The 12,751-nt window shown below is 46.2% G+C and overlaps 1 protein-coding gene across 1 annotated transcript in view; it reads right to left on the bottom strand.

Moving 5' to 3' along the window:
• LOC137539091 (hemocytin-like) overlaps positions 1-12,751 on the bottom strand; it is a 207,839-nt gene that overhangs the window by 89,660 nt on the left and 105,428 nt on the right. Inside the window, exon 11 of the mRNA XM_068261570.1 lies at positions 7,594-7,698. Coding sequence (XP_068117671.1) covers positions 7,594-7,698 — 105 coding nt within the window. The remainder of the gene's footprint in view (positions 1-7,593; positions 7,699-12,751) is intronic.

The raw sequence follows: 12,751 nt of genomic DNA, 5'->3' as shown, positions 1-12,751 counted from the left end.
GTAGTGTAAGCGCCTTCATTATGGTATCCTTACGCGTAATTGCGTAAGTTTACGCGTAATTACAGTGATGTACCGTAGATAATTTCCTACGCCGTAACCGTAATTGCGTAATGCGTAATAGCGTAAAATTACGCGTAATGATCCGTAAGCGTAGATTTTTCCATTACGAGCAGCACTGCCCCCAACACACTGATATAGCCGGTCATTGCTTCATTGTGATACGCAAGCCCCTTCACCGTGGCAAGGTACCGATCACAAAGGGGAATTGACACATGTACATGCTTTTTGTTTTGTTGTTGCAGCCGCAGTGCAGCCAGAAAAATTAGACATGTACACGCACCAGAAAAATTATTATTTTTGTTAGCGGCCGCTGCTAGCAGTTCAGGAATCCACCTAAAGTCCTGGACCCTGTTGGTGGTGGCGGAGAAGGAAGTCAAGTGGCCTGCAATCAGAGATACTGTGTGGGGACTGACTTAGTCTTGGGTCAGGCAGCAGCAGCCAGCAGGCAGGCAGGCAGAGATGCTGTGTGGGGACTGACTTAGTCTTCAGGCAGGCAGTAGCCCTCCGGGATCCATGCCGCATCCATTTTGATAAAGGCGAGGTACCGAACACTTTTTTGACCTAGGCCACTTCTCTTCTCACTGACAATGCCCCCAGCTGCGCTGAAGGTCCTTTCTGACAGGATGCTTGAGGCAGGGCAAGCCAGAAGTTGGATGGCAAATTGTGACAGCTCTGGCCACAGGTTAAGCCTGCGCACCCAGTAGTCCAGGGGTTCATCACTGCTCACACTGTCGATGGTTCTTTCTCTACCATTGTTAAAGCTTACATCTATTTTACTTTTTCTGCTGTCTGTGCAGTTCCTTCAATGAGAATCTTTTATGGAGGGCAAGTCTGCCATTCATTCAACTGTGTGATAAACTTTCCATGGTACTTACTCAGTACCATGGCGACCAGGTGCAGTGAAAGGTATGCAGCAACTGGTATAATACAGTGTGCAGTTACACAGATGCAGTGAAAGGTATGCACTGACTGCTGATATAATACAATGTGCAGTCACACAGGTGCAGTGAAAGGTATGCACTGACTACTGGTATAATACAATGTGCAGTCACACAGGTGCAGTGAAAGGTATGCACTGACTGCTGGTATAATACAATGTGCAGTCACACAGGTGCAGTGAAAGGTATGCACTGACTGCTGGTATAATACAATGTGCAGTCACACAGGTGCAGTGAAAGGTATGCACTGACTGCTGGTATAATACAATGTGCAGTCACACAGGCGCAGTGAAAGGTATGCACTGACTGCTGGTATAATACAATGTGCAGACACACAGGTGCAGTGAAAAGGTATGCAGTGACTGTTGGTGGTATAATACAATGTGCAGCCACACAGGTGCAGTGAACGGTATGCACTGACTGCTGGTATAATACAATGTGCAGTCACACAGGTGCAGTGAAAAGGTATGCAGTGACTGCTGGTATAATACAATGTGCAGTCATGCAGGTGCAGTGAAAGGTATGCACTGACTGCTGTTATAATACAATGTGCAGTCACACAGGTGCAGTGAAAGGTATGCACTGACTGCTGGTGGTATGATACAATGTGCAGTCACACAGGTGCAGTGAAAAGGTGTACTGAATATGCTGGGCCTGGCACAGTATAGCAATTAGCAAGGGCCAGCTGCAACAGACAGGGCTGTATATGCAGTGTCATTGGGCCACAAAAAAAAAAAAAAAAACATCACAAGAACATTAGCTCTCAAAAGAGCTGTTTTGGTGCTGCTGTTCAGCAACAAATATCAGCAAGGAGCTATTGTAACGAATGGTGTCAGCAACCCAGATAATTTCTGATAATTGGTGATCTGCAGTATCACCAATAATACAGATGCTATACCTGATTATGTGGTGATCTGCAGAATCACCAATAATACCAGCATAGCTAGACACAGGACACCCAAAGTGATATTGTGTTTGGTGCAACAGTAATAAGAGAAGTTATCTCCTGAGAAGCGGGAGATACAGACACTACTGCAGCCGAGAATTCCTTGAGGAGCAGGGAATTCAGATTGTACTGCAGCCAGTGGACACCTGAGGAGCAGGAACCACTGGCTGAGCTGCAGGAGAGAGAACTGGTGGAATGAGGGATATGATCGGACTGCAGCCAGGGACTCCCTGAGCAGCAGGGAATCAGACTGTACTGTAGCCAAGGATTCCGTGAGGAGCAGGGAATCAGACTGTACTACAGCCAGTGGACTCCTAAGAGGTAGAGACCACTGGCTGAGCTGCAAGATGATCTCCTGAGGAGCAGGTGACCATAAGCCTGTGCTTGCAGCTGATAAACACCTGAAGAGCAAGTGTCACGGATAGTACAGTAAGGCTGATCACCCAAGGGTTGGGTGACAGCCAGAAAGGTCAGACAAGCAAAGTCAACAACACACGGACAGACAAGGTACAGAGACGGAAGACTGATTCGGTATCCAGGTACAGGCAATGTCGGCAACAGGTAATCAGATAGACGGAGGTACCGAATCAGTAAGCAGGAGAGTGGTCAGGAAAGTTAGAGATCATAACAGGGAACAGAATATATATCAGCCCTAGTCTTAGGTGTGAGGTCCTTGGTCTCAACACCTGGGAACTAGTCTAACAGATAAACAGTAGCAATGTAACAATCTCCTAGTCTTAGGTGTGAGGTCCTTGGTCTCAACACCTGGGAACTAGTCTAACAGATAAACAGTAGCAATGTAACAATCTCCTAGTTTTAGGTGTGAGGTCCTTGGCCTCATCACCTGGAAACTAGTCTAACAATACAATAGTACTTTAAAGGCTATCACCGGAATCTGACTAAGTGTGAATTCCCAGCTCCGGCTGGTTCTAACACACTGTAAGATCTGACTGGGGTCTGAGTGCTCACACGTAAGCTTTCGCAACAGCAGACAACTTGCAACTGCCAGGCAAGTCCTATATATACCCAGAGCGCTCCACAGCACCGCCCCAGTCACTCAGCCAATCCAGAGCATAGCTGAAGTCAGCTGATCGGCATGATCAGCTGACTCCCCTTCTGCCAGCATAAAGGTCCTGTCGCCTGGCGTGCGTGCGCGTAGCTCTCAATCTGTGTGCACTAGAAGGACCAGGCAAACCAGCAGCATGTTGCTGCGCGGCAGAAGCCGCCAGCTGGAACGCGGAGATAGCCGCCATGCCGCTTGCCCACACGGCGGCATCTCTGCTATTCATTACAGCTATCTAACAAGACCTAACTAAGCTTTCCCTATCTCTGCAGCAACCTCTTTCCCTTCTCTCACTAATAACAGCAGCAGGCAGAGTGAGAGCATGGCTGATGCAGCTGCCTTATATAAGGAGGGGGAAGGGGGGGGGGAGGCTCCAGGAGGGAGTGCAGCCTGATTGGCTGGCTGCCATGTGTCTGCTAACTGTGATGTAGAGGGCCAAAGTTTAGTCCAATGATGTAGTATAGGGGGCGGGTCGAACTCGCTAAAATTTTGCAGTTCGACGCGAACACGAATCTGCGATGTTCGTGCGAATAAGTTCGCGTGCGAACCGTTCAGGCCATCTTTAGACACAGGCTATATTATCCATCCATTAGATATGCACTGTAACATTGTGTACTGTGACACAGGCTATATTATCCATCCATCCATCAGATATGCACTGTAACATTGTGTACTGTGACACAGGCTATATTATCCATCCATCAGATATGCACTGTAATATTGTGTTCTGTATCACAGGCTATATTATCCATCCATCAGATATGCAGCGTAACATAGTGTACTGTCACACAGGCTATATGATCCATCCATCCATCCCATATGCACTGTAACATTGGGCTTGATTCACTATGCAGTGCTAACCTTCTTAGCACGTCTAAAGTCTTTAGGCGCTAACCAGGGTGCTAAGTAGGTTAGCACCGGTTTTCTCAATCAGATCGCGCACTAAGTACCACGCGCAAAGTTTTGCGTGCACAAAGTCCTATGCGGGCGCTAAGTCCCATAGGCTTTAATGGGCACTTTGCGCGGAGTGCCATGCGCTCTGTGCAGTGCACGCATAAAGTTTTGCGCGCGTAAAGTTTTGTGCGCAAAAAGCTTGTTTAGATGTGCTACGGCGGTTTTCACAGGCGTGCTAACAGTTAGCACCGCTTTGTGAATCAAGCCCATTGTGTACTGTGACACAGGCTATATTACCCATCCATCCATCCGATTTGCACTGTAACACTGTGTACTGTGGCACAGGCTATATTATCCATCCATCCCATATGCACTGTAACATTGTGTACTGTGACACAGGCCATATCATCCATCCATCAGATATGCACCCTAACATTGTGTACTGTGACACAGGCTATATTATCCATCCATCCCATATGCACTATAACATTGTGTACTGTGGCACAGGCCATATCATCCATCCATCAGATATGCACCGTAACATTGTGTACTGTGACACAGGCTATATTATCCATCCATCCCATATGCACTATAACATTGTGTACTGTGGCACAGGCCATATCATCCATCCATCAGATATGCACCGTAACATTGTGTACTGTGACACAGGCTGTATTATTCATCCATCTGATATGCACTATAACATTGTGTACTGTGGCAGGGAGCCTCTCTAGCCTGTCACTTGACTGTTTTTGGTGACATGGGTCGATTTGTGACACATCTTTCTCTGCCACAACAAATACATCATTGTACAATTTCATTCCTACAGTACAATTTGCAGCAACTGTTCTATTGATTGGTGTTGCAAGGCAGCGTAATATTTCCCCCAGTGAAATTTCATACCTTCAGTACAATTTGCAGTGACAATTCAATTTTTGTGTTTTATGAGGCCGTGTTAAATTGCAAAAAAATAAATACATCTCAGTCAGGGGAGTAGCTACAATTCACTGGGCCCCATAGCAGATTTTGTGGTTGCCCCCTCCCGCCCCCCCTTCGGCATAACAACCCCCACCCCCTTCTTCCCCAGCCCAACCAACCATCCCCAAACCCACAAGCTAAGATGTGAGTGATTACTTTATCTCCCTGACATTGTTTCCCTTTATGCCCTTATAGCTTTCTCCCCAGTAGCCTGGTAATCCTCTTGTGCCTCTATAGCATTATCTCCCTGCCAGTGGTCCCCCTGTGCCCCTAAAGCATTTGGGTGATGCAATAGGTGCCCATGTTAATAATACCTATGAATAGTAGCTACAACAAGAAATTTGGGTATCGGAAAAGAAATAGCAGGTACCTCACAGTGGGCGCTGGTGGTGCCGGCTATTTTTTATAGGTGCCCAAATTTCCTGTTAGAGCCACTTTTCACAGCTATTTTTAGAAATAGGCAAAAATATTTGCCAGGCGAATAATTTGTTGTGAAGATCGCATATTCAAAATCGCCTCCTCAGGCAAATACTTGGTGGATACATCATCGAGCTAAACTTTGACCCCTTACCTCACAGTCAGCAGACACATGGCAGCCAATCAGCTAGCACCCCCTCCAAGACACCCCCGCACCTATAAAAACACCAGGATGGTTGGCAGCCTAGATAGACTCATTCTGTGGCTGCTGTCTTAGTGAGAACAGGGAGAATGTGTTGCTGACAGGGAGAGAGTTAGGTAGGCCTGTGTTCTGTGTCCTCTCTCATCTTACTGCTACCACATTGTCCTGCACAGCTAAGCCCTTCTTAGGGCTGATACATTGTTTTTATTGCTATTGTATTGCTGCTCTGTGCCCAGTGCACAAGTTAGCTGTTGGAGACAGGTCTGCTGGTCCTAGTAGTGCACCGAACATATCCCACCCTTACACCACTACTGGCATCTAGTATCCACTACTGCCCCCTGTATTACTCCTCAGTGCAGAATCAGTGTTTTTTTGGTCACTTAAAGGGAACCTTAACTGTGGGCCCCCAAAAAAATTCACTTACCTGGGGCTTTCCCAAGCCTCCTGCAGCCGTCCTGTGCCTGCGCCGGTCCTTCAGTGCCCTCCGGTCTCCCTCCGTGGCTAAGTTTAGTTTTCACCCGACTGCCAGTCGTCCTCGGGCAAAGCGTCCTCTTCTTCCGCATTCCCCGTCGTAAAGAGCCGTAAAGCGCGTCATGCGGGACGCGCTTCACGGCTCTTTACAGCGGGGAATGTGGAAGAAGAGGATGCTTTGCCCGAGGATGACTGGCAGTCGGGCGAAAACGAAACTTAGCCACGGAAGGAGACTGGAAGGCACCGAAGGACCGGCGCGGGCACAGGACGGCTGCAGGAGGCTTGGGAAAGCCCCAGGTAAGTGATCTTTTTTTTGGGCCCACAGTTAAGGTTCCCTTTAACTGTCATTGAAATGCCTACCTGACTAACGCAACTCCAATGCTGAATAATGTTTGGTTTTGAGCTGCATCACAGTGTTTCATGGCCTGTCTCTTTGTGACAGGCTGTGTCTTTTTCTGCCCCATAGCTTGTCGGTTTTTGTTTATGTTTTGATCACTCAGTAACTGACAGGATATTATTTCCCGCCTGTATACTTTGCTGTGACTTTTTCAGTTTTTTGTGGCTTTCCATGTTGTTTTACATGTTATTTTGATGTTAGTACGTGTTGGCAAGGCATATTATAATTTGCCCTAGTATTTTCCGCCTCTGTTTTGCAGATTCCTCTTGTGGATTTCACGGTTTGCGGATTTTCAAGTTTTATGGAAATTTAGTTGTTTTTTTGCGGAAATCCACTTTAGCATGCAGAAATGCGTCTGACGTCCATGTGATACCAACGGCGGTGGCGGTTTTGTTGTTTTTTGATGCTGTGCTGCTCCCATTGCCCTCTGGGAGATTGGGAGAAGCAGGTAGACTGTGATGCAGTTCCCCATCAGGTCCTCTCTGGCTGATGAGTACTGATTGGCCAGTATAGGTTGGGCTGATGGCTGGTGATTTACATACCTGTTTCCCATCAGGTCCTCTCATTCTCTGCTTTGCGATTGGATGTTAGTATCTACACTTGTTTTGATTGGTCCATGTGACCTTACTGAGATGGAAGGAGTGTCTCCGAAACAGCGTCTATTGCTGTCCCTGGGCTTCATCTCTTTTATGCAATAAAGAGCTTTAAACACATCTACATGGTGCTGCTGATCTCTGCTTTTACAGGTCATACTCCTGCATGGGCTATTGCAGCCCCTGCTGGAGAAGTTTTGTCCTTGCTTTATTTGCATTATCCTCTGTGGTTGAATGACATGGGCTGTCCAGTCCTTGTTTTATTTTAATTGTTTTTAAAGTTGAATCACACTTTTTTGGTTATCAATAAACTTTTGTTACTTTTTGACTATCATTGTATTGACTGTATGAGACAGACCAAGTACGGTCAGGATTTTGTTTTGTTTGTGGCCTTGAACTTATTTTCATGATGCGACTTACAGCACAGCCTAGTGGCTGTATCCGATCCAGACTAAGGATTGCAACATGACTTACTGAAGCCTGATTTCACAAGTAGCTTTGTAGGCACTGTAATTACTATTCAATATTATTTCTGCTAGAAAAGGGATTTAAAGTCTGTTCACAATATTGGCTGCATTCAAAGCATAATGGTCACATGTACAATCACTATAAAGAGTAAGTTGAGTTGACCTACAATTAGAAGCATCACGTCTCCATTTGGCATCGGATATATGCAAGCTGATAACCGCACACACTTGCCACAGCATTGGTCAGCAGAAGGTGGTTCATACATATGATACTGGAAGGAACAAATAGTAACTGATTAGCCATTTTCCTTTAATAATAGCATGACTACAGGAAACTGAATGTTAAGCTATGTTTGGATTAGTAACTTTGACATGTATTTCCTTTAATACAGAAGATATTGCATAGTAATTTTGATCAATACAAACAACAAAAAAGACATATATGCATCAAGTTCAACCTCACAAATCATCTTCTCAACTGGATCAACATATCGGCTTTCTACATCTAGCAGTCATAGTGGCTTCCCTTCAAAGTTAAGAAACCAAACTCTTTTTAAATGCAAGTGCTAGGGATGCTCAATCGGATTCTGTAGAATCGAAATTTCTGCATTTTCGAACGCAAATTGTCATTTTTGATCGGAATTTGAAAATTGTAAAATGGAAATGGACTCGATGGACGTATGTCTTTTTTCAATCAAAATAACTATGTAACTATGAAATCGGAAAACAGGAATCGGAATTGCGCGGAAATTTAATTTACTGCAACTCAGTCATTTTAGCCCAATCACAGAACTCAGAAGCATTGGACCAATCAGAGAATGCAGAATTTTTTAGCAAAAACTGACAGTAATTTTAGACCAATCACAATTTTCCGATTTTAATTTTCCCGAATTTTTTTCATGTTTGCATTCTCTGATGAAAAAAATGTCTTATGAAGCACTCGAAAATCGTAAAAACTGGAAATTGGAACATCAGAAAACCGAAAAATGGAAATTGACAACGTCAGTAATCGGAATTTCCGCAGAATCGTAAATGGGCATTTCCGACCATTTCTAGCAAGTACAGCGTTTGCTGTAACTACATCCTGTGGTAAGACATTCCCCAGTAACCACTCTTTTTTTTGTATTTAATTGTAACCATTCTTACTGTCCATTTATTCTGCTGGATAAATTGTAGACTCCTAGACAGATTTATATAAAAAAAAGTAACATTTTCATTTGAAAAGAAATTCAGTAAGTTGTGTGTGGCAGGAAATGCCTAAGGGCAAAACATCCAAGTCTCTGGCCATATTATCTAGCAGCTAGACTTGGGCAGATGACTATGGATAATGGGTTTTTAAGTCACCCCAGTGGAGCCCTTCAATATGAAAACTTCTCTCTGGACTGGACTCGCTGGTCTCATGGTACTGACCCAGCATGACTGAATAGCATTAGAGCCCACTCAGATAACCTTCCTGACGCGCAGGAGGATTTCTCAGGCCCTGCTGGGCCGATTTGCATTTTTTTTTTCCTACACGCAGCTAGCACTTTGCTAGCTGCGCGTGCACACCGATCACTGCCGCTCCGCGCCGATTCACCGCTACTAGCCGCGCCGCGCCCCCCCAGACCCCTTGCACAGACTGGCCTATCAGCGCCAGGCAGCGCTGAGGGGGGGATCGGGACTCCCGATGACGTCATCACGACCGTCTCCATGGCGATGGGAAAAGCCCTCCAGGAAATCCCGTTCTTTGAACGGGATTTCCTGATCGCAGATCGCCGGAGGCGATCGGAGCGGGTGGGGGGATGCCACTGCACAGCAGCTATCATGTAGCGTGCCCTAGGCTAGCTACATGATTTAATTTATTTATTTTTTAAAAACTGCTGCGCTGCCCCCTGGCGGTTTTTAATAGCCCGCCAGGAGGGTTAAAGGATGACATCAAGTATAAACTTAAAGGGATCCTGAACAGCAGTAAAAAAAAAGCAAATGTGGATTTACCTGTGGCTTCCTCTAGCCCCCGTGGTTCCTCGGAGTCCTCTGGGTCCCCTCCATGGTCCCGTTGTCGGCTCCAGTAACCCGGTGACTTCGGCCAAAGTTGCCTATGTGTAGCCCATCAACGCACCTAGCGCATTATCATGTCGGTCACTGTAAGTATCCTGCGCATGTACAGTTATGAAAGACAGGATGCTTACGGTGATGGGTGTGTGATCGTGCCGGGTGTATGGATGGTCCACGCATGCACAACTTTGGCAGAAGTCGCTGCATTTATGGAGCCCCCAGCGGGACCAAGGAGGGGACACAGAGGACGCCGGGGGGCTGGAGGAAGCCCCGGTTAAGTCTAGATTTGCTTTTTTACCACTGCTCATGGTCCCTTTAAACCAAATATAGCCCTACACATGTACCAATTGTACAAAGATTGTAAGCCAGCCTTAATAGCAAAATCCAGTTTTGGTTGGCCAGAAATAGCTTAGGATCATCAGAAAAAATCAGAATATGAGATCAATAGATAACTTAGAGTCTCTTGAGATTCAACAGGCAAATACCTTATATGGAACAATTTAGGTTTATGCAAATTAAGCACTTTCTCACTTACCTGAATCCCTGCACACTTAGGGGTTTATTCACTCAACAGCGCTATTTCATAACGCATGTACGGCGTAACACTACACGCAAGACAGGTGCCAATGGCAATTACAGTAGAGCAAGCGCTAATTAAATAGAGGTTTGTAGTGACACAATACGGAGCGTTTGTTAAGAATTAGGTCAGTGCGCGTGTAATGCATTGATTTCGCACCAGTAATTAATTACGCCTGTACTCGGTATCCATATGTTACATTGCAAACAGTGGTATACAATCAATAAAAGTTAAAAGTGCACAAAGTACCGTATTTCGCGCCGTATAAGACGCTCCGGAATATAAGACGCACCCAGGTTTAGAGGGCAAAAACCAGAGAAAAAAAAAAATATATACTAAACCTGGTGCGTCCATATTCCAGGAGCGTCTTGTACATGTTACCCCTCAAATGGTGTCCTCATGTCTCCAACATTGTTTCCCATGTCTGCCCTAAGTGTCCTCCTGTGTCCCATTGTCTCCCCATGTGTCCTCTGTGTCCCCAATACCTGCCCCATGTGTCCTGTGTCCCTCATACATGCCCCATGTGTCACCCGTGCCTGCCCTATGTGTCCCTCATGCATGCACTATGTGTCCTCTGTGTCCCCCATACCTGCCCCATGTGTCCTCTGTGGCAACCCTGCATGCCCCATGTGTCCTCTGTGGCAACCCTGCATGCCCCATGTGCCCTCTGTGTGTCCCTCATGCCTGCCCGATGTGCCTGTGTCCCCTTGTGTCACCTATGAATGCCTCGTGTGCCTCATGCCTGCCCTTTGTGCCTGTGTCCCCTGTGTGCGTGTCAACTGTGGCTGCAAGTGACGTGTGCCTCTGCCCTCTCCCGATGCCTGTTAAGTGTTTGGCTGCGTGTCCCCCGCGAGTGTATTCTATGCCCGCTCCCCCTGTGTGCCTTATCTCCCTCCCCCATGTGGTTGCTGGGCCCCCCCCCGGGTGTTAATCTGCAGCGGGCTTACCTCTCCGCCATGCCCGCGAGGATTGGAGACTACCATCACAGCCGCGCATCTCGCTCTAGTGATCGGCATGTGATAATGACGCAATCATCACATGCCGATCACTAGAGTGAGATGCGCGGCTGTGATGGAAGTCTCCAATCCTCGCGGGCATGGCGGAGAGGTAAGCCCGCTGCAGATTAACACCCGGGGGGGGGCCCAGCAACCACATGGGGGAGGGAGATAAGGCACACAGGGGGAGCGGGCATAGAATACACTCGCGGGGGACACGCAGCCAAACACTTAACAGGCATCGGGAGAGGGCAGAGGCACACATTACTTGCAGCCACAGTTGACACGCACAGGCAGGGAATTCCCGACGTGGCGGCGGGTCGCGGTCCGTATCGGCGGGCGTTTATAATGTCGGGGATTCCCTGCCTTTGCCGTATAAGACGCAGGGACTTTTCCCCCCTATTTTTTGGGGAGAAAAAGTGCGTCTTATACGGCAACAAATACGGTAATACACGCTATATAGCGCGCTGCTCAGTTAAAGCTTGTTCCCAGCACGCACTGTGCATTTGTAATGTATGCTGCGTATCCCCACCGCGATTAGAGAAGTGATTTTCTCCACACCTTCTAGAGTTGTACTTAGTCATAGGCTCTTTGGTCTCAGATTCAAAGTATTTTTCAAAAAAAGGCCACAGGCTTGTCTATTACTATAAATATGCTACAGGGTCTTTTATTAGCACCTAATGGTGATGTCCCCAATAAGGATTGTTTAATACTTTGCATTTGATTATTTTGGACCCCTCTGTGGATATTGTGTGTTTTTAGCTGTTTTTAATCATTTTGACAATAAACTTATCTTTATTATGACAAATCTTTTGGTTTGGTGTGTCTTTTTAACTGCTTTCTTTGGTTTTGCCCAAATGGGATGAGCAAGCAAATTTTTTGATCAATCTCATGGCGAATTGGGCCTTTCTTGCTCGACACAAATTTCTGTGATCATGCGGTACAGTCACGTTCATTTTTGCGTTTACATATCTTCAAGAATTCACCACCAATTTTAGGGGCAGAACAATGGAAAAAAAAAGACCCTGTAGGTTTTTAAAAAATTTATTGTAAAATTACTATAGGTAAAATGGTTTTAAATGCAGTTAAATGAAAATGGATCTACCTATCGGTGGTAAAAATCTACATGTATCAAACAAAAAAAAGCAGTTCATTTCATGCCCGTTTTCCCGGTGGTCAGTACACTGTGTGCAATGATGACGACCTGGAAACCTGGTGGACATGGCAAAACTTTGACCAGAGATCACTGTACAGCCGCAATACTGCTGTATATGAATCACTGGCAAATATACTTATTATATGCATTGTAAAAAATGTATTAAAAAAACAAACAAAACAAAACATGGCACCCCCCCCCCCTCTAGTCACCCATGCAGGCTTGTATAGCCAGAATGTGGGTCGCAAACCACGTGGGACTCTGCAGCCTGAGATATACCAACCCGCATGATATGGGAGTGCCCTGGAAGAGAGGGGTAACAAAGCCTCCCCCTGTCCCTCAGAGAACTTGTCCAATCTATAGACACAAAGCACATACCACCTTTGAATATCTAGGAGAAGGTCGGGGTAGCTACCACCACGACTGTGGGTATAGTCTAAGGTGGGGGGTTTTATTCTTTAATAGACCCTGAGGAGGAGGATTTCCATTAGTCTGTTAAGGGACAGAAAGTACCTCAGCGGTACTTTCAAAGATACTCTTCCGGGGGTTGGTATACTTTAGTA

This window comes from Hyperolius riggenbachi, chromosome 11 (assembly GCF_040937935.1).
Source record: "Hyperolius riggenbachi isolate aHypRig1 chromosome 11, aHypRig1.pri, whole genome shotgun sequence".
Lineage (NCBI taxonomy): Eukaryota > Metazoa > Chordata > Amphibia > Anura > Hyperoliidae > Hyperolius > Hyperolius riggenbachi.
This window is presented reverse-complemented; position numbering and strand designations above follow the sequence as displayed.